Source organism: Haemorhous mexicanus, chromosome Z (assembly GCF_027477595.1).
Source record: "Haemorhous mexicanus isolate bHaeMex1 chromosome Z, bHaeMex1.pri, whole genome shotgun sequence".
NCBI lineage: Eukaryota > Metazoa > Chordata > Aves > Passeriformes > Fringillidae > Haemorhous > Haemorhous mexicanus.
The window spans coordinates 63,641,424-63,667,952 of record NC_082381.1 but is presented as its reverse complement, the minus strand read 5'-3'; the positions used below and the strand labels follow the sequence as shown (position 1 = coordinate 63,667,952).

The 26,529-nt window shown below is 35.1% G+C and overlaps 1 protein-coding gene across 4 annotated transcripts in view; it reads right to left on the bottom strand.

Moving 5' to 3' along the window:
- Positions 1 to 26,529, bottom strand: part of FCHO2 (FCH and mu domain containing endocytic adaptor 2) — an 82,598-nt gene that overhangs the window by 12,262 nt on the left and 43,807 nt on the right. For 2 of the 4 annotated variants that reach the window (XM_059836901.1, XM_059836905.1), the window contains exons 11-19: positions 24,971 to 24,995; positions 17,428 to 17,482; positions 14,912 to 15,090; positions 14,315 to 14,329; positions 13,891 to 13,915; positions 13,162 to 13,204; positions 12,128 to 12,222; positions 7,652 to 7,755; positions 4,670 to 4,799 (exon numbers count right to left, since the gene is read on the bottom strand). In XM_059836901.1, the coding sequence (XP_059692884.1) occupies positions 4,670 to 4,799; positions 7,652 to 7,755; positions 12,128 to 12,222; positions 13,162 to 13,204; positions 13,891 to 13,915; positions 14,315 to 14,329; positions 14,912 to 15,090; positions 17,428 to 17,482; positions 24,971 to 24,995 (671 nt within the window). The remainder of the gene's footprint in view (positions 1 to 4,669; positions 4,800 to 7,651; positions 7,756 to 12,127; positions 12,223 to 13,161; positions 13,205 to 13,890; positions 13,916 to 14,314; positions 14,330 to 14,911; positions 15,091 to 17,427; positions 17,483 to 24,970; positions 24,996 to 26,529) is intronic. The other 2 variants (XM_059836902.1, XM_059836904.1) reach the window with 2 other exon arrangements.

Below are 26,529 nucleotides of genomic sequence, written 5' to 3'. Positions count from 1 at the left end.
TTTTTTGAAATGCACATATACAGTTGATGAAACAGGTTGTCATGGGATTTCATTTTTCACAAATTTTCTACATGTGTATGGAATACAAAAGACAATACTGAAAGTTTCTTCTTTTTTTTCTTAGTGCAGCAGTAGATAGCATCTTATGTTTTTTGTACCATGAAGAAATGGTCTGCATCACATAGTATTACCTATCACAAAGGAGGTACAGTCTTTATATTTTCATAAGCAAATTGAAAAATTTCTCTTTCATACCACAAAGCAGAGACAAAATGCTTCTGTATAATATTGCCCATGGCAAATTAAACCTATTTACTCTACGTGGCTGTCCTTTCTGAGCTCTCTCAGAAATAAAAAGAAAGTTGCGACCTTACTCTTCACAGAGCACCTAATATCTCATATTAGACCTTAAATTAAGAGATAAGTGAATGAAGTAGTGAAAGAAAGACAGCTAAAGACAGAAGCTGGTCTAATTCTGCTACCTCATACTTATCTCTCCATTACAATATTTCACATAAGGCAGTAAAATGTTCAGAATTCTTCTCAGTGCCATAAAAACATTTGTGCAACACTTAGGCCTCCTCAGATCCAAAAGATCTAGTCAAAAAGTGTTGAAAATCAAAAATTCTTAAATGAACTAATTATAATGATTCTGGCTAAAAAACACTGATTCATTCTTTTTTTTTTCAGTAGGTTGTTTTTCTTTATTCTTTCAGACAATAAAAGGATCAAGATTCCAAAGTTTTTTCTGTCCCTGAAAACTACCAATAAAAAGCCGTGATTCTCAACAGTCTCAGGAATCCAGAAACCATTATTTCAAGAGGCAAATGTACGACAAAATAATCAGTTGTCAATTACTTGGAATTCTCTTTGATGAAATACTGAACTCCAGAATTATTCTTCACTAAAACTAAAGTGTACCTTTGATGAATGTGTCACCACAGCTGCTGAGCTGTTTTAATGTCTTTTTCTGCCAATTTACTAAGGAACAACAAACAATTGGAGAGCAAAAGGATTACCTTGTATACAGGTGTATCAATTTTTTAAAAATCTTTTACTTAATGGCCTTATGTACATTTTTATAGCAGTATTTCAAAAATTATGCAGAGTAATGCAAACATATTCTTAACATTCCTATTGGTAAAAGATAAATACTGTTTGCTTGACTGAAAAGGGAAATTTATTAGAAAAAATAACATGCTTTTAACTTTTTTCCAGGGAACACCGAAGCAAATATGTATGTCTATATATTCCTTTGAGACCTATTTGGGGAACCACAAATGAGATCATGTCTCTCTTCTTTGCTCTGCTCCCACTGTTATCACCCTTTGACTCAAAAATCTATGCATTCTCCTAGAAACCAATAAACTGAAAAATAAATAAACTACTATACATTCAACAAGGCCCACTGCTGGGTCCTGCCCTTGAGTTACAACAACCCCAGGCAGTGCCACAGGCTGGGGCAGAGTGGCTGCAAAGCTGCCCACAGGAAAAGGACCTGGGGGTGCTGGTGACAGCAGCTGAACATGAGCCAGGGTGTGCCCAGGTGGCCAAGAAGGTCAATGGCACCCTGGCCTGTACCAGCAATGGTGTGGCCAGCAGGAGCAGGGCAGGGATTGTTCCCCTGTACTCAGCACTGGTGAGGCTACACCTCGAGTTCTGTGTCCAGTTTTGGGCCCCTCAACTCAAGGAAGACATTTTGGTGCTGGAGCACATCCAGAGAAGCGGAATGGAGCAAGACAAGTGTCTGGAGAGTAAGTCATATGAGAAACAGCTGAAGGAGCTCAGGACATTTTACCTGGACAAAAGGAGTGATAAGGGGGGCCTTATCACTCTCTTCAACTGCCTGAAAAAGGGTGTAGCAAGGTAGGGGACAGTCCCTTCTCCCAGACAATCAGCAACAGGAAAAGTGGAAAAGGCTTCAAGCTGTGCCAGGGGAAATCCAGGATGGACAACAGCAAGAATTTATTCACTTAGCATAGGCTACTCAGGGAGGTGGTGGAGTCATGATCCCTAGAGGTGTTCAAGAAATGACTGGAGTGCTTAGTGCTTTTCTTTAGTTAACCAGGTGGTGATCGTTCAATGACTGGACTTGATGATCTTGGCAGTCTTTTCCCATACTTCATGATTCTGTCATTCTATCATATGAAACGAATATAACTGCTTGTCCTGATGCTGAAAGTCACAGTTTTGTTGCCTTGCTGCTGAGAGTACAATTCAGTGCAGCAACATTCAGCTTCAGGGTTTTCTACACCTGCTGTGAGGTCTCAGACAGAAGAGACAGAGATGCATAAAGGTATCCTAACTTCATCTCAGGCTGCAGCCCAGATCAAGGCTCCAGGTCTATCACCTTTGGTAGTGATAGCAAACCTGGCTTAAATGCCCTGCTACTTTTCTCACCCTGATCACCACTATTAGCTCCTGAGCTGTGCTGACACAAGAACTAGTAACATAACCATGCAAACGGTTGCATTGACACCTTCAAAGTGCAGACCAAAACTGCAGAACAAAAGACTCCATCATTGGTCATAAAAAGGACAGCTGAATAAAGCTGATCAAATGGCTTTAGTTCAGTTTAGGAACAAAGATCCAGACAGTTTTAATACTGGCAAAACAGCTGTCATGAAAACAAAATTTATTTTAAAAAGCACTGTCTTTATGATATCTGTCTTCTAAGATTTGTATTATATGTAAGTATAGAAACATTCTCCTTACATGTGTTAGGACAATTAGGATTGTCAATGTAAAAATATATTCACTTTACTTGAAAGAAAGTAGGAATGACAAACTGAAGAACCAAGGCCAAGTTTCAGCTTGTTTATGGAGAAGAGAAGTGGATAGACGGAAGATAACATTATAAAAAAGTGGTTATGTCAAGTTTTGGTCATTTCAGCAACATACAACTTGTTATGTACTTGAGATGTCAAGCAACTTGTATGTGCCAGATACCAGAAATATCTGGAGAAACTTGTTTCAAAAGAAATACAATTTTATTAAATGTAGTATATTAGGATGATTAGTTAAGACATAAATGTGCTTTGAGTACAATACCTGGCGTTGTCTCACAAAGCTTTTCAATTGTAGGAAGATTTCAAATCAAAAGATCATCGTCTATCATATTTAAATGAAACAAAACGTTGCAAGAAAACAAAATATTTCAAGCAAAAATAGATGTTGAAAATTAATATTAAAAAATATTTTGCAAATTAAATTTAGGCAAAAGCATAAAAGCAGCACTCAATTACGCATCCCTGAAAGTTCACTTGGAAGAAGATAATCAGAGTCAAATCTCAATTACTCGGAACAAATGGGGTAAGGGGAACACTGGATTGTGCAAAAGTCAAAGAATAGAGAATGTGTTGCGAACTATATTCTTATGCGCCAAAGTATTTCAGATTTTTGTACTGCCCTTCCCATTTTCCCAGGAATATTTAATTCATACAGTTGGTGCAGATGGAACTGGCCTTATCTATTTTTCCTAGGCCAGAATAATAACCACATCAAGCTTCCACTGTCAGCACACACCTCCTTACCTCCTGCCTCACCTCATGACTTCACTCTGCCACTGTTTCCAACAACATACATACATATCTCCCCAGAGCTGGGGAATACTGATGCTCTTGCCACCAATTTTTGGTTCCTCAACACCAAAGCTGAGACTTGAGGAAGTGAGCCTGGATAGACTCTGGCAAACAAAATATTAGTTGTGTTTCTGTGATGCTTCTCAGCATTTGTGAAACTGGTGGACACAACTGCAAGAGCTAAGGTTGGGCAGAAGTAGCTTTGCTTCTGCGCAGGGTGGAAACGACTAAACTGCAGAACTCCCACTAGATGCTGCACTGATGCTCTTCAGAGCTGCTGAGCCTGAGTGAGGAATCCTTGGCATCAATGACATTTGCATAAAACTGAATGATAACTTGACAACTTGATTTAACTTGTGACTAAAGGTGTAACTGTGTTCGGAAACTAAATAGTTCAATACTGCTAAATAAACAAGTTAAAATGTCTTAGGCCCTGCCCTTCCCAAACTAACAAAAACCCCCAAATAACTAAAAAAAAGCCCCAATGCCTTCTTTTGATTTATTATAATCAAATATCAAACTGAAGTGCCTTCCTCCTTCTAAAAACAAGAGAAAACCTTCTGAAATTAGTGGCAACACATGAAGACTAATTTCCTTTCCATCTTAATCTTTCTTGTTTAATTGTTTGTTCTGCTTTTACTGCTTAGCTTATATTCTTAACTAACTTGCAGAAAAATAAGCATTAGAACATAAAAGAACTCAGTTCTGTGAACATTTGTATTCATTCAAATTTTTCAGTATACCTAAGTATTTCTGCACCTATACAATAACATCTTCTGAACAAATATATGATAATGTGTTGTACTTGATGGATATACAAGCATACCAAATAAGAATTCATGGAATGTTAATTGTGAATAATATTTCTCTAAAGAACATGCCATAACTGGATCTATGGCCTAATCTAATTTAATCTATTTTCCTGTGTCTCAGTGTCATTTAGAAGCAGACATTGCAAAGAATGCTTAAGTACCTGGACTTCAACTAATGAAACAACTAACTCCAACAAATGTTTCTTGCAGCAGGTGCAGCCTAGTGGCTGAGTTGTCCTATTTCTCCAGTAAAATAAAATGGTTAATTAAACTTACCAACTGTAGGTGTGTTTGCTGCACTGAGGGAAGCAGAAGAAGATATAGAAGAAATGCTCTCTGCACGTGCCAAAGGAGCTGCTGGAGGTGGACTTGAGTTAGAGGTCAATGGAGGGCTGAATGGCCTAGGCTGAACAAAAGAGATCACAAGAATATAACACAAAGTGGTTCAAAGAGATGACAAAAATATTGTAAATAGAAAAGTTCTTATTTCATGCCCCAATCAATTTCATAATGTTTCTCAACATAGTTTCTTTAATGTTTTATCTACCCTAGTTTTTAGTGTAAAACAGAGAACCTGCATTTTCCATTGGAGTACATCCCATTATTTAATAGATTATATGTTTTTTTTGACAGAGTAGTCAAGTCTAATATACTGGATTATGCAACAGCCTGTCAATAATAATAACAGAACACGTATCAGAAACTAAAACTACAGAGCTGAGTGTGTGGAAAACATAGATTTAGAGAGCTAAACCAGAGCTACTAATGAATTGGAAGTGAGAGCAGCAGAGGGCAACTAAAATAGTTGTGACTGGAGTACAGGAGCAAGAGAGGAACAGGCTGTAGGACCAGGGTTTTTTCAGCCCAGAGTACAGAAGCCTAAGAAGAGATTTATTAGCTGGCTCCTACTAGGTAAAAAGGGGCACGCAAAGAAGTCAGTCAGGCTCTTCTAAGAGATGCAAGAGCTACAGTGAAGAAATGCCAGCCAGACTTTGGGAAAGAGTCCTTCTTGCAACCTTTTGGTAAAATCCTGAGACAGGCTGCCAGATTGGCAGACTGTAAAATTTCCCACTCTGGAATTTTTCAAAACTCAGCATGGTCCTGAGCAACCTGATACAATTTTGAAGTCGGCCCTTTTTTGAGCAGGTTGGCCTAGAGAACTTAGAAGTCTCTTTCACTCTAAATCTCTAGATGGTTTTAGGATACACCTAACTGTTAAGGTATTTAACCAGTGATCATACTGGGGTTAACCTATCTGAAAGGTACTGAAACCCCTGAAGCATCATTTTGCAGGATAACTGTAGAATCCCAGAAGATAAGGGGCTAATGTGTATGTCTGAAACACTGATAGCTGCATGACTGTGGAACCAACCAAGGATTGTTGGTAATAATAGACAAACTGTTGATAATGACCAAGGGCTGTTGATACTGTTCAAGGACTGCTGGTAATAACCAAGGATTGGTGGTATTAATAGACAAGGCCTGCTGGTAATGACCACAGATCATTGTTAATAACCAAGGACTTTTGGCACTAAAGGATGATGTCTGCTGATAATAACCAAGGATTTTTGCTAAAAACAAAGTGAAAAATAACAAGATCTGAATGGAGAAGGTGCTATGCAGTGGTAGGCAGCACTTTTCTGTGACATCTTGCTCTAGCTCCTGCAGATAAGCACAAGAACAGGTACAGCTAAATTGTAGGAATGAGGTAGAGAAGTGGGTATGGACTGGGATGGGGGGGGGGGGGGTAACAAGACCACCCAGGACTCCAGGGCCCTCTGACTGAATTCCAGAAAGGTCTGAAAGAATGAACTGTGCATAATGACTAATTTGCATAGAAAACAAGAAACTTAGCTCCAGGGTGGGGAAAACGGTACTCCCAACAAGCCTAGGTGATACCTCCAGGATACTCCATCAGCTGAACAGACACTGGAACCAGGATTGGTGAACTCTCTTTCTCCTTTTCTCTTCCTATTTATTTCATATGTTCATTTGTTTCTTCCTTTTTACCTCTTTATCCAGAATGCACTGTCATGTGCATATATAGTAGGTCAGGGACTAACATACCAATTTCCATGCCAAGTGAATAATTTAATAATAAAGCTTTGTGAGTTTTGTGGACCCTCTGACTTTAGTCGTTCCTTTTGACCACTAGCATTTGTGAATCTTGGGTGTTTCTTTTCCCCTAAGAGCAGGATGTCACAGTAACTTTTCCCCCCCCCCCATTTTATTGCACTTCTTGCCTTTGATAGTGACTGAGAATTGTAAAAGGAGTTAACATATAATGAAGACAACTGATAACCTTCTACTTGTATCCAGATAAAAGTAAATTTCAAAAACAACAGCATAAAATGAATGTAGCTTTGTTCAGGATCATACTTTATAGTAGAACAGATAAATGACATGAAGAACAGATTCCTTGGGCTAAGAGCAATTACTACAATTCTATATTGGAAAAAGTATTTCAAAATGATCTCTGTTCTGATCCTACAGAAAAGCAAAACAGTTTGAAAATAGTCTGTCAGTTTTGTCAAAACATAAGATGAGAATTTTGTTTGTACCAGAATATGGTGAAAATATCTTGCTACTTTGAAAAACAATAAGAAGATTTTACCACAGGAATATTTTTCCAAGTCAGGAAGTCAAGTGAAACCTGCAGAATACTAATATTTACAGAAGAAATGAGGCATGGCCTAGTCTGATAGGCTGTTGGGTTATTTGCATTCTTTAGCACATTCCTTATCGGCAGGTGAACCCGCATTGCAGGTACGTGCAGACAGAGTGCAACCTCTCACTATCCTCATGGGCAACTGCTGTGATCTACCACCTCCCTTCTCCACAAAGCACCACCAAGCACAGGGAGAAGTCACAACAGGGCTGCTTCTGTCAACATACATTTGAAAAAAACCCCACTAATTTCCCAGAGCTTCGGTGATATCCCTAAATCAAGAGAGGTTTGTTAATAACTTCAATAGTATTTTGTTTTTCATTATCAAATTACTGATTTACTCAATAAAAAACATTCAGCTGATGCAAAAATTATGGTTTGGACCTTAGTACTTGTATTAATAATTATTTGTTATAATGAGATAGTTACCATAAGCTATTATCATGCCTATTTGGCAATGTTGAAAACCTGCTTATGTGATTCCTTGAACATTGGCTAGAAAGTAACTCTACTGTAACAGAGAAAATGAATGGTGTATCTGAAATCAAGTCAAAATGGCAAATAAAAAAAAAAAAAAAATCAATACGTACTATTTCATTAATCCCACTAAGTTTCCCGGTAGACAGCTTTGGTCTTGAAGCAGGCCTTGGAGGGGGTACAATGGTGCCCACAGAAAGAGGAGTGGTGGGCCTTGCTGAAAGAAAGCAAAGTTAAGAAAATATTAGAAGATCACACTGAACACAAATAGTTATTTACTTGAGCAGAATATCTAGAAGTGGCCTTTCTACTAGAGGTTCCTATTGTACAAGTGCCATGTTTAAAGAGTTACCACAAATCATAAGTGCTTTTAAAATAGTGCCACGTGATACCCTGAAAAGTGCATCTAAAAACAGCATCATGGGCTTTCTCATTACTCTCAAGTGATTTTATACCAACCACTCTTGGAAGCTTGTACATAAAAAGAATTGTTTTTACAAGTGTAATTACATGATCTTTGAGATCTCATTGCTATCTGACATCCCACAAAAATACATTCCCATTTCTAGAAAAACAACACTGCATAGTTAGAAAAAGCAATGCCTTTAAATGAATAATTTGAATTTTCTTCTTATTTAAAGTTGAATATTTACTTCACTGTCCCAACTGGTATTAACAAGCAGTTTAGTGCATCCTAAGTAAGAAGATGAGTTAATTTTAATATCAGTTGAGCAATAATAAGTAAAAAAAAAATGAATCTAAAGCTTGCTTTTTGGAGTCAGTTATTAGCAAAGAGCAGTACAGAATGCATGCTTGGCATACCCTTATTTGTATGAGCACAAGAAGACACTAAACTATAGTCCAGTAGTGCTGAAGATGATGCAGAAGATATTTCAGTAGCAGTGCCAGTTTCTTCAATGAATAATTGTTCATGGCATATAGAGTTATTGAAAAGGTCACTTTGATCCTCAGAAGCACAGCTGTTGGAAGAATTCCCAAGCAAAGCAGAAGAGGCAAGGCAGGCATTTTCAGTTTTAAAATGCAATCTTTGGGGCTCCTTCTTGTCTGTGCTTGTGTGTCTAATTGTAAGAAGTTCATCAGCAAAGGAAATCCACTGACTCTGAGACCGTGAAAAACAGGATAAAGTACTGGTACTCCCTGATGGCGCTGCTGTAACACCAGATTTGCACAAAGTGCTAATGGTAAAGCCTGGCGAGGATGGGCTTGTAGACCCAGAATCTGTCTGGTGTCCAAGCAAAGACTGAGATATTCTACACCCAGGCAAATCTGTGGTAGATGATGAGGAGCTCCTATTGTGCTCTGTTAGGGTAGCTGAAGGAAAAGGGAAGAATTGAAACTAGGACCAACAATGAAAAGATAAAATTTTCAATATTCAAAAAAGTATTCAATATCCACTGCACAAGGACTACTAGCCAGTATGAAAAATAACTGCTCTACTAAAGTAACAACTCACAAATAGAAGAAAAAGCCAGTCACATATCATATGTACTTCATACACACTGCCAACCATGTCCCTTTCCATTTTTTAGTATATTAAAAAAATTATTGTGTATGTCTCCACTCTGCTGCATTTCTCACAACTTTTCTTATTCCTTTGACTTCCTACCTGTTGTGATTTAATTTTTTCTCATCTTTGTCTTTTCTTTCTTGGATCCTACTCCATCTATGGTTCCTCTCCACAGCTTTCTGCTTTTAATTTCGTTCTTTATTTAATCAAACCTATCCTGTTCCTACCAAAAACTTTGGTCCTCTTAGTCCTAATATTTGTAATAGGACGGTCCAATGGATTTGGCTTCCAGGTGAATGAATGAAGACAATGGAGCCACAAGATTCAGTCCAATAGTTATTCTGTCTATCAATCTGTGTCTAGTGAGTAACAAATGGATGAGGCATCATCCACCTCAGTTTTTTTCCCCTCTCTCATCCTATAATCTTCTGACTGCTGAAAAAAGGAGTTTTCCACAAGTATTCCCTGCACTTGCTGTTGCCTGTTGCTCTAGATGACGATAGAAGCCGAAAATGCAAGGTTAGTCAATTCTCAACATCTTGCAGATTGACAGAGCTAGGGGCAACAGAAGTTGCTCCTAAAAGAAACACATTTAAAAGTTCAGATCAAAAGTACAGTTGTCCTCTCTACAGTGGTTCTTTTGCCGTAAACAAATACATTCTCTAAGTCCACCTAGACATTAAGAGTTTTAACACGCCTTTCCCTTTCAAGCAGATATTTTACTATCATTCAAAAGCTTTAAAATACTACGATAAATCCTGTTTTAAAGCAATGTGGACATGTTAAGAACTATCTAAAAAATACATATGGATGAAAATAAGAAAGATAACTAATAGAAGCATTTTTTAAATATCAAGAACTAGGTAAAAAATGTCTGTTGTGTTTGTTCAAGATAACAAAGTTAGCTTAAACTTATAATAAAGTGCGATTATTCATGGATGACCAAAGATTACTTCTGCACTGCATAAACCACTGTCTGCTCAAATACCAAGGTAATTTAACTGTTCAATGATTAACATGGTTATAAAACAATAGTTAAACAAATGTTTAAACCATTAGGGACATATACTGTATTCCACACAATTAATGTATGTAATTTTAGTTTAGGATTGAGATTTTCAAAAACTTTAATCACCAGCTTACTACTAACCTTCAAGTTGAAGATAAAACATTGATTTTGAGGAAAATACCATCTGATAAGTATTTAAAAGTACTTCAAAAACTTATTTGCAAGTTAGCAAGCATTAGAACTCAATTTAAACAACATGACTTACATTGATCCAGTTTTCTTTTTTACCCCAAATGTATCAGAAATGTTATACTTTGGAACACTTAGTTTCTAATTAATTCTACAGATTATTTCACAAATGCAAATATTTTAGTGAACTTCTAGAACGACAGTCCTTGAAAGAATTATTTATCAGATAAAGTTTGCCAAGGCACAGATGTATCTAAATGTGATTTATGCCCACAAGACCCTCTATTGCACCAAAGAACTGCAGGGCTCTGTGTAAAAGCCTAATGGTTATGACTAGGGCAGATGACTCCCTGCCAGATTCAGCTACAGACGACATTATGGACCTCTGCCATTACTCATCAGCCAGAGATTACTTTCTCCACAGTTCTGCTGTCAGGAGGAACTGTATGACGACTTCCTAACCTGTTTTAATTTCTCATCCAAGCACAACAATAAACACCTGAATACAGTTACAACCACCAGCACAAGTTCAGTATCCTCTGCCTTTCTCTTCAGACTCCAACACGAGACCAAAATTATCAAAACAGAGTATTTTAAGAAAGCACCATTTCTTTTCAGAGTATTCCAGTAATATATGTCTCTCAAGAATTTATTCTTAAATGTGTTACCACACATGGTGGATTCACTTGCCAATACTACTGACTGATTATGTAAGTCAGGATGAGAGAGTTATAATGAATTCTCTAAGTCAGATTTATTAAAACTGTAACCTTTAAGGAACACCAATTTGTTGTGAAAGACTAAGTTCTTAAAATCTGAAGTGTTGCAAAGCAATGTTGATTGTTGCTAAAAGAACATTACTTAAGCCAAGAAATAACACCAGTTTTTCAGAATTCTCCTACTGATACATGTAATCTTCCTTATTGTTCTTCAATCTGCATGATTATGCACAGAAGAAAACCACTAGAAAGCCATAATGAACAAAGAAGTGAGGACTATTTTTGGAATACAAGTACTTAGTTAAAAAAAAATCAGCGAACACACTTCCTTTCTCAGGTGTGTGGGAGGAGGAAAGTGTCTACATTAAGAAAAAATCAAGATGTTGGTGTAAAGATACACAGTAGATACACTGAAAAGAAGTATGGAACTATTTTTTGCAAAGACCAGGTTTCAGGAAAGCTTGCCAGTGTCCTACCAACACTAATATCCTGCAACCCAAAATTCCCAAGCAACACATGCTCTCTCCCTCCACCTCCCATATGCCACACACCATTATTTTCCTTGCAATATCTCTGCTTTCAGGATATCAGCTAAATTCGTGTCTCAGTCCTATCATTTTTATCCATCTCTCCTTGAATTATGCCTTCACAACTCCTAACACAATCATACTTTCCTCCAGGAAAGAAGTTCCTCACAGCAAAGCTCTGCAATGACTTTGTACTACAAAGTCCACCCAACTTTCTTGGAAATAAGAAACCCATCCCTATTCATCATGCAAGCTCAGCTTGTCTCATAGTTGCTGCAACAACCTCCATTTAATTTCCCAGCCTTACCAGCTGAAATAAAATGGATTACATTCTATATGGTGAGCAATTATTCAGTAAGTATGAGAAGGCAGTAAAAAAAGGCAGGAGCAAAACAGAATTTTCCTAAAGTGTCTAGCACTCCCTCTTCCTTCTTGCTCTCTAGCTTGAAAGCCTTATATGCTGCCTTCTCAGTCATGTAATACTTGTAAGACCATTTACTGCTTTATAAAATTCTATAATTTATGCATCAAAGCACGCCACCTTGCAATAACTGAAAAAACAACACCAGAACATCCAGAAGTATGGCAAACACCATATCTACGATGAAATATTTTACCTGAGGAAGACGAGGATGCCAAAGAAGCTGAAGAGGAAGATTCAAGAGAAGTGCTGAAGAGTGGATCCCATGCCAGGAAGTCACTGTTCCCCTTTCTATATTAAGAGTTAAAATTGGAATAGAAATGAAAGATTTATGCACTCATAAAAATCACAAACTTCAGTAGTAGTTTGATGATATAATAATTATAAAAATCAAGGAATAGTTTGGCTTCAAAGGGATCTTTGAAAATTCTGTTTCAACCACGCTGACATCCACTACTCCAGATGGTTTAAAGCCCCTTCCATACTGGCCTTGAATATTTCCAGAGACAGGGCATCCAGAACTTTTCTGAGTGACCTGTTTCCACATCTCACCAGACCTCACAGTAAAGAATTTCCTCCATGTATTTAACCTAAAACTATTCTCAGTTTAAAGCCATTCCTCCTAGTCCTATTACTACATAACTCTTGTAAAAAGTCCCTCAATAATATGATAAAAACTTTTGACAAATTAGTCTATATTAGTCTTTGCATCTAAAAAGAAAAGAATTAGTCAAAATTTGCAGGTCAAAGATCTGATTTACACATAAGGAGACTGTCTTAGCCAAAACTTTGGTGAAAATTTGTGTATGGACATATTCCATAATGTCAGTCAAATAACTGTAATTTTTGAGACCTACATCTTCAAATTAATTCATTTCAGCATTTATACACAGAAGCAATGTATGCAGATCAGTGTAAATTTGGGTTATGCAATCTTAAACACTGTACCATGGAACACTCTTGGATAGAAACTGAGTCTGGCTTATTTAAAAACATTGTGTAGCTATGTAATTATAAACACCAACTGAGATTGATGACAAAAAATCAAATGTATTAGAAGGGGTAAACAAATGAATGGACATATTCCTTGATACACTTAGGCTAACAACACAATAGATGTACAACTTAAGATAGGACTAAGCTGTCATTTCCAATGAGTTTCTGTGTTTAGAAAAATATGAACAAATTCCTGCAAAACAGCATTTGATAGAATTTTAAATTTGAACTTACTCAGTAGTTGGAGCAGAAAGTTTTGATTTTGTTAACTCTTCACCTAAGAAAAAGATACCATACTATCACTAAAAGTGTGAAATATAAAATAAAAATTTCATTTTCATTATAAAAAGATTGTTAATATTCATGTTGGCAGTTCAAACAAATTACTATTAAAATGGAAAAAAGAATATGTATAATTTCTGATAACTTAAGTTTAGATATTCCTGAACTATGAGAAGACTGCATAGACCAATGCACTTCATAAGGAAGTGTTGTTTGCTTAAAACTTCCTCCTTGAATTATATAGTTTACATCAACACTGTTCTTCAGCAAATCTGGACTGGTTTTGCATTGGCCAAAGAAAACAAAAACACAACCCTGAATAACAGAAGCTAATGCTCTCTCCTCTATGTCAGCATTTTACATCATAAACATGGTGTGTTTTGCTGGTTTTGCATACTAAACTTGAACAGGTGGAAGAGTTTCAGGAACTTGCACATGAGTTTTTCCTATGGGGCAACCCCTTTAGCAGCTGGACTTGTACTTCATTACTGTCAGATAGGTCCCCACAATAGGGAACATCAAAGTACATAGATAAGGCATAGTTACATAAAATTAACAAGAGAAACATTTTGTTCAATTTAAAATGCAGATATTTAAGAAGTTTATGTCTCCAACAATAAAAAAAATGATTTGTTTTCATTCTATGTTAAAAAACTAACAGACTAAAAGATTCACACTTACTGGATGAATTTTGATTCATTTGTGCCTGCAACAGGAAAAAAAAAATAGTAGTAAGTTCTTCTACTTTGAAATAAACCACTTAACAGTCCCAGAGTTCTTATTTCCACTCAACTTTCCTATGAGATATTTTGTTTTCAGTACCAGGCAAAAACGTAATGAGCTTGTGGAAGACCACGGAACATGAGTCTGGACAGCACAACCAGAGCACATCTGCCATACCAGTTTGAAAACGCAGGAATAAATACTGTAGAGCTGACAAAGGGAGCAGCATTTTAAAATCTCTTTACTGTCTGGGACAGAAAATTAAACAGCCTACATATCTGTTAAATGAAACATTCCTCATGTTTTCCCAACAAGTCCCCTCACACACTACACTTACTTAGTTTTAACTACAAATGCAAATAAAAAGCCATTCTCTACTTACAGGACTGTGCCTCTGCTTTCAAAATGTGGTGAGGGAAAAAAGAGAAAAATTATTATTTTAATACGTTATGCGCACTATTTTGCTTAAAATCAGAACCAGTCTCACTCTGATCTGAATGCTGTACTAGCATACCCTAACATTATTTATCATTTGGTGGTATAAAGGATTATTCCATGAACTTGCAGGATAAATCAATAAAGCAGCACTGCAAATGTTACATGTATCCTCATTATATGATCTGTTTTAAAAGACTTGTATGTTATTGAAAACTAATTTTCAAATTAAGTTAAAAGACATGCTCAGCTAACTCTAAGATGTAATTTAATGTCTTATGATGGCACAAGCACAAACACAAGAACTGAGCACTCAAAAGTCTCAAAGGAGAGTTTAAATATTATAAAAGTACTTAATGTTATACTGCAATATAAAAGTGCAATCTATATATATTGGAATATGAAATGTACCAAAAATGACCCAGTGCACAAAAAAAGAGAATACTGAACCTAGAAAAAATTCTGACCATTATAATATATGTTTACACTACAGTTTTTTTACCACTTTTCTACATATCAAAAATACAAGGAACAAAAGACTTACAGATATCGCTGGAGAAAGAGTGATGTTCCCTATGGATACTTTTAATTCATCCAAAGAAGGCATAGTGTATTGAGAGCTGTTATTTGGCTGGACAGGTTTTATTTCCACATGGAACCTCCTAGGTTCATCATCTTCAGAGTCAGACTCACTGGATGAATAGAAATGGTTCTCTTTGGTATGTTTGTCTCAGTTAAGGTGGAAATACCTCAAAGTCACCTGCTTAATCTACTTTATAATTTTGATCTACAAAATGCTCATTTTAAGTGACCTCTTTGTGCACTTATATACATCCACAGTCCAAAATGCAGAGTTCAGAGTTAAAATTTAGGGGTTTATTCCATTTATCTTCAGAATGAGGATTCTGTTCAGAAAACATGATGTCATATACCTGAAGAATGGCAGTATCTGTCATATAAATGAATAGCTGCCTATTTGAAGGCATGACGTTAAATTTATGATTCTAAAGCAGTAACACTTCCACATGTAAAATCATAATTTGCAAGACTCCAACAGGGATTCTAAGAGATGTATGAAAAATGTAGAAGTCTTTTAAATCAAATGAAGAAAAGCCTAGGTTTTTTGATGAGCAGTGAAATGCCCATGGTACCTTTACCTAGCATAAACAGTGAAGGAAAGAGCAGGAGCCACCATCCCAGACCTCAAAATAAGGAAAATAAACCGCACTTTATATGCACCGGAGCTGCACTGAAGAAAAGCTCTGAAAGACCCAAGCTAAGTCTTAAAACCTGCATTTGTTTCGACAAAAAAAAATTTTCAAATTTCCTTCTACTGAAACACAAAAGTTTTGTACAACCTTGAAGACATGTACATCTTCTCTAAGCCACTTCTGTTATTTTCACCTGAAAATATGACAGATATGACAGACATTTGCATTAAATTCCTTCAAACTATTCCCTAACAAAGTTTTAAACCTGACATTCCAAATCCCTTTCAGTTGAAAAGATCTGAAAGTTGTGGTGAAATGCCAAGTATCTTCAACTTACACCTCTCCTCCTTCAAAAGAAAGCATTTATAGAAAAGGTTTCAAAGAAATTCTAATTTCATCAAAAGATTTCTTGTCTTGAACATTATCACTGACCTTCAAGATTCATTTCCTACAAATAAGACAGTTCTTGCAAAGTGTTTGGCCAATGCAGATTAAAGTCAGACTTACTACGATTGACTGTCATTATAATAAAACAATGTCCTCCAACAAATTATCTCATGAGTTCCCATCAACAAAATAAATTTCTAGAGCCTAAGGGAGGAAAAGAGAATGGGAGATGATAAGTTCCTGAAGCTGGTCAAGATTTTCAGCAGCTGAAGTACTATCTCATGACAGATTGCAAATCATGGATATTTTTCACAGAATGTATGCCTTTTCTTTTGTTTCACAACAAAAAAGAGATAATAAAAAATAGGACGAAATGAATCATTTATCATGAACATGAATGTTGTTCACTTCTCTCTCACTTTCAGAAATACATGCAAAACATGAAACAATACTCTTCTTAGAACTGGATAAAAGTCTGTCACTTTTATATCAATTTTTTAAACAGAGGATTACACCAACCACTTTTATTGTTACAGGACTCTTCCATGTGGGCTTTAGAGGAATATTCTGCAAAGCTGATGAAAACAAAGAAGTTATTATGATGACCAGGCTACTGTAATAAGCTGTTAACTGCTTAAAAGTTATTGCAATTTAAGGGAATGGAACAGCCTAAATTCACCTTTTATCTGAAGTACCCAGAAAATTCAGTTAATACATTTTCAAAAATTAGCCGTATTGCCAACATACTAAGCTTGCTTAGTTCTATGGTAACTATTCCCAGCTCTTAAGCAGAACTTTCCTCTGTGGCAGTAGTAAAAAAAGTGGGCAAGAATTTTCCTCCAAAGCAATAGGGGAACGGCAGAGAAAAATCCTCAGCCTCAATAAAGGTGACTCAGAACAAAATCTGCTCTGTATATGAAAGCTACTAAAGCTTTCAATATGAAGCTATTAAAAAGACAGAAAAAGCTAAAAGCACAAATTGGAAACAGCACGTAGTGTAATAACTTCACTAAGTAACAGAAATTCTATTTCTACACTGCTTTAGTGCTACAAAAAAAAAAAAGTGAGGGCAGAGGTATAGAACAGATAACCATTCAATACGCTTTAAAAAGTTTGCAAACTTTATAAACTCTCTGAGAACTTTTCATGGAGAGAGATCTGCATGGAATTTTGGATCTGCAATGGATCTGGCTATTTTTTGCTTTTCATTTTTACTGTCCTTTTAAAGTTACCAAGAGATCAGATCTGATCTGATCTGATCTAATCTAATCGTTAACATTTGCACACACACATCCAAGAAAAAAATTGGTTCATTTTACAAAAACTATGAAGGTAAGAATACAAGGTTGCAACATAGGCATAAATGTCATTCATCTTCCTTAACTCTTTAGTCAGTACTTCCTCTTTCCATAGAATTATAGTAGCAAAAAATAATGTGGCTCAATAATAGTAAAAAGGATATCCTGTGTTGCTTCTGGTTTAATGCTGTATCCTTCATCATCTACATCAGGAAAGTTCTAAAAACAACAAAAATTATGCTATTAATAAATAACTAAAAAACCAAGTCATTCTTATATCAGACTGAGTTTTACATCACTGACAAAATCGCAAAAACTCATAAAAGTGATTTTTATTCAACATTATTACAATTTATCTGAAGTTGTGTGACAAGGTATCTCACCACAAAATGTAACAAAACAAGCTCTAAATTTCCTGTGAAAACTGGCAATTTTGAAGTGCATCTGCTTTTACTAATCAATCACTACTTAATTACTAATTGTAATTACTAATGACTGATTAATTATTAATCAATTACTTTATCAAAAAGGACAGAAAGCAACATTAATTTAGGTTTGATATTGAGTTAAATTAGGCTATAATTCTCTTGGCCCCAGAAAAATATCCCAATTTTTACTGCTTTCAGCTAAGACGATGTTCTGATGGTAGAGAGGCAAAACCTTTCCTAAGTACTAGTCAATATTTAAGTATTTAATTTCTAGCCAAAGCACTGCTTGCAAATTCCACTTCCTCTAGCAAGGGCAGCATGCCTGCACTGTTACTTCAGAAGAGAATATCCACATCACAAGTAGATATTCAAAATTTTATTCCCAAGTTTTCCTTTACACATCTCCAACACTATCCAGAATCTTCAAAGCCAATAAGCATCTGGGAACTTAAGACAAGTTCTGTTTTTCTGTTCTTGCAGGCAATTAAACAGAAATTGAAAAGAATGATTTTAAAATAACTTAGAATGCTCAGCTAAGCATATAGTTTCATTAAAATAACTTTGAGGCCGAGCAAAACAAGTCTCAAAGATAATCTAAATTTTAAAAATGCACAAAACTGCTGCATCATGTGTTACATATACAGGAGAAACGTGGATACGTAGATACTTTCCCCACTCAGAAGCCAAAAAATCTGCTCACAACTTTGTATGCATAGGCAGTGTATGTGAACTGCTTAACGTCTCAGTAAATTCATCACAAAAAACCACAATCAAGGTGTCTTCAAAATGCAGATTTCAGTAGTTACTAATATGCTATAAAAATGAGAAAATGTATACATATAAAAGTAATTTATTCTAGCATACCATCAGTACATTCTATCAGAAAACAGGTACTGGGAAGCAATTTGACCAACAGATATAGATATGTATACACAATATGGCCAAAACGTAATTTGTTAGAAGTCAAGAGAGATAACAAAATTACGTATGCTGGTGATTTCAAGTGGACAAGAAAGTAACCTCAGGACTTCGGATAAAATTTGAAGCCAAGTTTAAAGAGAATATCTCTGAATAGCTTTGGAAGTACAGAACATAAACATTAAAATTATTCAAATGTAGTTATCCTTCTGTGTCTTTTACAGATATCACAAATGGCATGTCTGATAATTCACTAAGAAAGAGTCTCCTCTGTACAGCTCCCTAAATTTAGAACTTCTGAAACAAATGGAATTTACACATAGCTGAAACTTTCTGCTAAGAAAAGTATAAGAAATTCAGTCCTGTACAGATGTAAGACATACCAAATTAAATACTGCATCAAACTAAGGCCAAAAATCAACATTGAAGCTCTCTAACCTTAAAATATAGACCATATAGATGCAATTTCTTGAAATATTTTCAAGATCTAGACTTCAGTGCTCTTTGATTAATAAATAAATAAATAAATAAATAAATAATTACAACAACAAAAAAGTAATAACAGTACAATCACACGGTCCAATACTTTAGCTCTACTTGCTCAAATCAGGGTTCTTAGCTACGCTTGACCTCAAGCTGACCTTGTTTATACACCAAAAACCACTAATGGAACTTGACATCAAAGTAAACAGAACAAAAACATACAGCTACAGGGTAAGTTTATTTTCTTGTAATACTACAAATTCTGAATTCTAAAATTAATTTAGTTGTCACACCAGGTGATTTTCCATAGATCAGGGACATTCATGGTTAAGATGAATTGAAAATCAACAAAAATCTTTAAATATACAACATTTACTTTTTATTACAACTGGGCCATATATGTACAGGATACTATTACTGGGCTGATACAGCATGCAAATTGTAGCTGTCAAAACTCACTATTTTGATATAAAATTGTGAGAGAACTTAAGTTTGTAGAAGTTATTTTCATTGTATTATTTTTAATTTACTGAATAATCTCTAGGATGAAGAAAGCACCAAAATCTTAAAATATTAAACTTTCTTTCTTAATACTTTCATGACAATTATTTCTGATCTTGATAATATACTTGAATCATCTGTTCCTCAGAAATAGCCCTTCAGCATGCAGTCTGTTTTCACAACTTCATGTATATAACAGAGATGAATACTCTACAGCTTAAGTTCTGAACATAGGAGAAGAAAATTCCTTCTTTCTCTTTCAGCTAGTCTATATTACCACTTCTTTTCAAACCCTGTGTAGAAAACTTAATTTGTAGTTTTTTCCTATATCTGAAATTTAAATACACGGATGTTTGAAATTTAAATAATTTCAAACATCTGACATGAAACAGCATATATACACATAGATAATTTGCTTTGTGTTTCCAGCCTTGTCAGCAATCCAGATTGATGTTGTGCCAATCTTTGACCATTAACACTTGCTTTAATTAACTAGATAATGAATTTATATTTTTGTGTAAACCAACGTAAAAAATGGGTAGAATAGAGACTTGATATACCTTTGTATAGACAAAGGCAGATTGTGTCTAAATATGGATTACACAAGTAAAATGATACTTCGTAATCTTACAAGTTGAGTAGTAATTTCAAAATACTGTTCTCAATATTTCAAATGGTTGAACCGATGAATGTGCTTTCTAAAATACCAACATTTCATTTGCAAATCTACATTTAATAACAGCAGTAGATTAACACAGCAACCTGAGAGAGACCAAACTCACAGATCTGATGTTAATGAAGGCATTTACATTTATTTGACTAATTTTTACTCCCTTTTCTGCACTCCTACAATTACAGGAGTACATATTATGTCATGAATAACAGCATATCATAAATATCAAGCACACAACACAGGTAAAACCTGATTTGCCTACTATGCTGATCACAGGTTAAGTTCACAACCTACCTGTATAATTTTTGAACTTCAACACACAAGATGATGATCTTTGCAACCTTCGGCTTTTGGGAAAAGTTATTATTAATACAATGGGGATGTGTAGTGTAGTTTCTTTGCAGTTAAAAAACTCCCAACGACCTCATTATGCATGTGAACTGAAATCTGCAAAGCAACTAGAAAGAAAACAACTGCAAAAGCAACTGGAAGTGGTGGACTTCCAGGAAGCCTTTCTGAGGTTTTGTTAAGCAACTAAACATGTAGCTATAAAAGCCAGTTTTCCCTGTGTTTGCATATGTAATGTATTAATTGAGATGTTATATAGCTTTAAACATCCTCCAGAGACTTAGGTCGTATACCTTTGTCTTTGCCGTGGCATATTCTACAAGCTTTCTGGGGTTAATAAATTTTCAAAGAAATAAAACATCAGGCCTTGATAAATAAAATAATATTTCCTGCATAAGAAGCTTGAGGATCAAGAATAACAAAACACATTTTTTAGCTTTGGTGAATAATTTATTTCAGTTTCCTTGCTCTGTCCCATCTGTCATCTAAAAGTGATTGAAGAAGCCACACCATTACCATGTCACTTGTGTCTCTGGGCTACATAAAAAGGACAAGGGAGGACCATATATAGTCTAGCTACTTCATGTGGCCCTTCCTCTGCAACACTAGCACTGCTGACAGGCTGGTCAGCTGTCAAGAAGCAAAGAACCTTCACCATGCACCAGTTTGATTTCTTTATATTTTCTCTTCTCCTGGGATAACTACAGTGGGTATGGCAGCTCTTTATCAAGTTTTCCTGAGGGTATGCTTCAAGATGCAGTGCAGTTGAACAGCTCACTCTATTTTTTTCTGCCAGAACTCAAATGGCTTCCTGTAATCTGGATGTGGACTCAAAGTAAGCAGCTGAAGCACATAGGTTGGAACAAGAGAACAAAAAGGCTCTCCACTTTTGATATATTTGAGAGGTAAATTTGACTCTGGCATAGGCTTAGGTTAAGACAGAGGCATAATATTGGCCTCCTCTCCTTAGGGTGCTTATTAACACAAAAGACACAGAAGAAGAGAGCAGACAGTCAGTTTCTCCTATTAGAAATGTAAAAAGAAAGAAAAATGCGAATTCAAAGTGCCCCTGTCTTGTGCTGTGATAGAAAGCCTTGTCCTCAATAGCAACTATTTGAAAAATGCCAGAACAAAATGCTATAAAATGCAAATAAGGAAAAATACTTGAATTTCAATAAATATTAATTACACTTGTGTTCCACTTCTCAGAAATTGATGGTTCCAAATTCAACCAGTTCCCAGCAATAAAAAAAATCAGTCTATAATTCTATATAATCTCACATATGAAGAGGTTAATGAAAAATTTTGGATGTCTTGATACATGTTTGCATTTCAGTTTCCCATGAAAAAAAAAACTTTCAATATTACATTCTGTACATCGGTGACTCCCTTCTTAATTACTTTTGAACTTATTACTTTAGAACTTACTGGACAGTTTCAAATGGATTTGACAGAAAGAACAGAGAACTCAAAGATAATTACATTACTACAGTCTTTATGAAAATAGGCAGTGAAGTAGAAGAAGGAGATCAGCAAGCATCCTAACCAAGGGAAGCGTTGGAATCCCAATTCAGATCTTACTGAACACAAGTGGAATGTTTCCCTGAAATGAAAGTTTCTTTTAGATCTCATATCTTCCTAGAGAACATCTCTAGAGACATGGCAAACTCATTGGAAACAAGACATTTCAGCCTTTAGAAAAACGTTCTAAGGCAAAACCCCCATACAGAGTCAGTCTTCAATTGCTATCTCTTTCCAGGGCATACACTTCCTACTCCAGACTTTCCACTTTTCTTAATTATCAAAGTTTAGCTTAATAGAAGTTACACTATAGACTGACATATAAAAAACTCAGGAATTTTAAATCTAATTGATAGTGTCACCTATATATAAACAGAGACTGCTTATTGAAGTGGGCAACTTCTTAACAAATACCAGTTCTCAGTCCACAGCTGCCTACTAATGAGCACACGAAAACCTCTTACAGCCATTACAAAAAAATACTTACTGGAATGAACGTCTTATTAGTTTATTTTCTGGTATATATCATCTGGCAGCTACAAAAAGGATGAGCATAAGCACATCTGTCTCACCACATATAAATGTGAGAGGATTTTGGGACAAAAGGCACTTTTGACCCATCTCACCATTTTGTTTTTGGAAACAGAATAGAAGTTTGACAGACGTGTTACACATTTTGCATTAGTGAGAAGGCCTTCATGATATTTACTACATAGTATGTTCAAAGATACACAGTAGCACACAGAACTGGTAGACAATATATAGAAATCAGTTCTTGCTACATCCTTAACTTGAAAATTTGCAATATTTTTACCTTGATCTTTATATATAATTGAAGACTGATTATCTCATACATTCCTTTCACACAATTAAAATTCTTGACAAATAAACAAAAGCCACCTTTTAAAAAATGATCAAGTCAATCATATATCTGCCAGACAGGTTTTCTGTGAGTGACCAAAATTGACAAAAAAATAACTGGGACATCTTTAGTTGAATTTTCTGAAGTCTGTTCCCCAGTATTTCTAAGCAATCAAACACAAATTAATATTACTTTAATCTTTTTTGTTTAATAATAGTTTTCCAAGTTCAGTTTCTTGAAATGCCTACTTTGTTGCAAATATCCATACAAAACAAATCCTCCTAGAGATGAGACTGTTAAAAGTATTTAGATTCTGTTTTGAAAAATTAAACAGAAAGGAAACCCACAAGTAAAAGCCAAGAAAAATTAAACGCATTTGAAATGAGACCTTTCAGAACAGGACACCAACCTTAAAACATAAAAGCACTTTGGATTGCTTGTTTGTTAGGGGTTAAATGAATCTCTATCATTTTTTCACTACAATTAGAGTAATGACTTCTGCTTTTAAAGCATTCAATGACTATACAGAACACTACTGTGGCTTGAAAAAAGCAAGCACAAATCACAGAACAAATTTTAAATTTCAAATGCAGTCATAAAATGTTGAGCAGACAAAAAAAACCAAACCAAAACAAAACTATCAACAATTAACCTAGATGATCATATGGTGTGCCTCATGCAGCCAGATAGAATGCCAAACCAATTTATACTCGAATTTTTTTAACTAATTGTTTTCAAAATATATGGAGACCAATATAAGCATAGAAAATAAACACTGCAAGTCAAATCCAGTTGTGGTTCACTCCAATGACTCAGCCTGAACTGTCACATGATTTTATTTCATGAGAAGCTGCCACATAAGAAGCTTGATAATTACAAGGATACTTCTATTGTTACTTTCTTTTAAATGCACCCAAGGAAAGGAACTTGCTTTAAGTCAAGATGACTGAACAATATAAAATAAGTGTCTTGGCAAGAACTACACATCTGTTCTTACACATACAGCTCTGTTATGTGGCAAAACTTAATTTTCCCCATGTAGAAGGATAGTTTTACCAGATGTTTCAAACCAAGTTTCTCAAATTTTAATATTAGGTATACTAAAACCTCCTAGTTACCAAATAAAAATCAGAAAATCCACAAAAGAAGTGAACTTGAAAACTTAAATTGTGTAGTACAATTTGCACCTAAATGTATGAATGAAAAATAAATAAGCCTACAGAAAATCACTTAAATTACTCTGTAAATTTTTCCCAAACATAGCTACAGGGAGCAACAATCTTTGTTATATGTTAATTCAAGAGAACATACATGTTTGCATAAAAAGAAAAGACTAAATTAAGGAAATAAAAATCATTAACCTATTTAATTTAATTTGAAATGGTCACTTACCTGAATTGACTAAAAAAAAATTCTAAGACATATCACAGATCTAACAGTAATGAAAACTAGAACCATTAATAAAGTGCATCTAGAAATGCTGCATTTAAAGCCATATTTTAAACAGTATATTCCCACACTCTATTGCCAGTGGTAAAGCAGAACCTAGTCAATATTAGAAGGACTTCTCAAAACAAACAGTAGTAAGCAGAGGAATATGATGACACAAAGTTGAGTCCACAATAAAATAAATATTTTTTCTTTCGTAATATCTATTAGCCAAGGAATAAAAATAATAATAAAAATATTAGCTGAAAAATAAAGCAACATATATTTGCAGAGAAAACACCTTGCTTAAAACCTAATATTGTTAGGAAACAAAAATGTATTACTGACACTTGTTTGTACATACTGCTGAACCGCTGAAGATCATGTACTGCCCAAAATTAACACTTTGAGTATGCTATGAAAATACTAAATCCTCTACCAGATAAATTATGTATTGCAGGGACTGTATGTAAGTTAACTTTCATCAGATTGTAGGGCTTGATAGTATAAGCATATGCATTTATTTTGGAAATAAGTCTACTTACAACTGAATCGGCATCTGGACACTCCCTATTAAAAAAAAAAAAAAGAAAATTTACAATTATAGAACGCACAACTTATTTTATTCACACAAAGTCTCCTTCAATATTTTCAATAATTTAAAACAGCGCATTTGACCCTTTTGCCTCTCAGACTCTCGAAACTTTTACTTTAAATAATCCACATTCAACTGAATAAGATTTAAATAACAGATGACAGTTTATGCTCAACACACTGCAGAAGAAAAACTCAGAAGAAATTATGAAAAATCAAACTCACATATTACTGAAAAGAATTAAAAATAATAACAAAAAATCAAGGAAAGTGAGGACTACCACACTGTGTTCTGGATGAATATACTTTAAGTTTCAGGTCTTCATGGTTGATGGGTGCAATAAGTAGAAGTCACCAATCTTAATGAAAGTCTACCTGCAAGTGCAAAATGTTTTGGACAACATCCAGTTCACAAAGAAATAAAGGTTTTCTTCAGAGGAATTCAGAGCTTCCTCTTTTATAGTTTCATTCTTAGTTTGTGTTTGTCAAGCACAGTTGCAGTCAAGTACTAGAAGATGCTGAACAAAATAACTGAGTACCCTCCTAAAAAGCACTTAAAAAAAAAAAAAGTTGTCTGCAAGAAGGCAGTTGTTGCAAGCACATTATTCACAAGTGTTACACTTTTCCACTGCAACTTCAATTTGAGTAGTAGTACTTAAAATAATGAATGACACTGATTCTCTCTGATGTCTTCAAAAAGCAGAAGCAATTAGATTTACAGAACATGGGAATACTTGAGTAGCATACAAGTCCTCTCTAATTTCCACCCTGACACATCGTGATGGTGCAACTAAACAAGAGTGTTTTTATAACATTAGTTTGAATAACCTACACATGCACGTATAGAAAAAAGAACGTGGAAAAAATAAAATGCATTGTAATCTAAAACATCTTCTCTGAAAAAATAAATTGGTTAACAGCAAAAATGTAGCTTTTACAACAGTGTTAAAAACAGGTGCAAAAAACTTGCTAACATGGAAGCATTAATACAAAATTCAGTATAGCTTGTTAAGGAAATGACAGTGAGATGAAGGACTCCATCTTCTCTGAAAGGCCTGACACAAAAGAAGAAGTGATCAAATTTCTACTTGGTTTACGTCTTTCATAGCAATAGAGCTGTTCTGAAAGATATTTTACTGCTTGAAAAGACAAAGTATATTCTTCCCTTGAGAGATGTGGTTTCAAAAAGTGTCTGTATGCAAACAAGATAGCCTGAGGTACATAAAAGTTGAGAAATGTGAAATATGAGGCAAGTGAATGAATATATTTCAGCCCACAATGAAGATTCCCAAAATTAGTGAGGTAAAACATCTCAAACAGAAACGGCAGGTCTAGTATGACTCAGAGGAGTACTACCAGCATCTCTCAGGATCTGTTCTATAGATGCAAGGAAAACACAGCAGTTTACAAATGTTGGTGAGGTGGAGAATGAGGACATCAAGCTGTAGATAAAACTACTTTTAAATCACTAGATTTACTAGATCATTCTTTTTAAATTAAAGAACTGGGT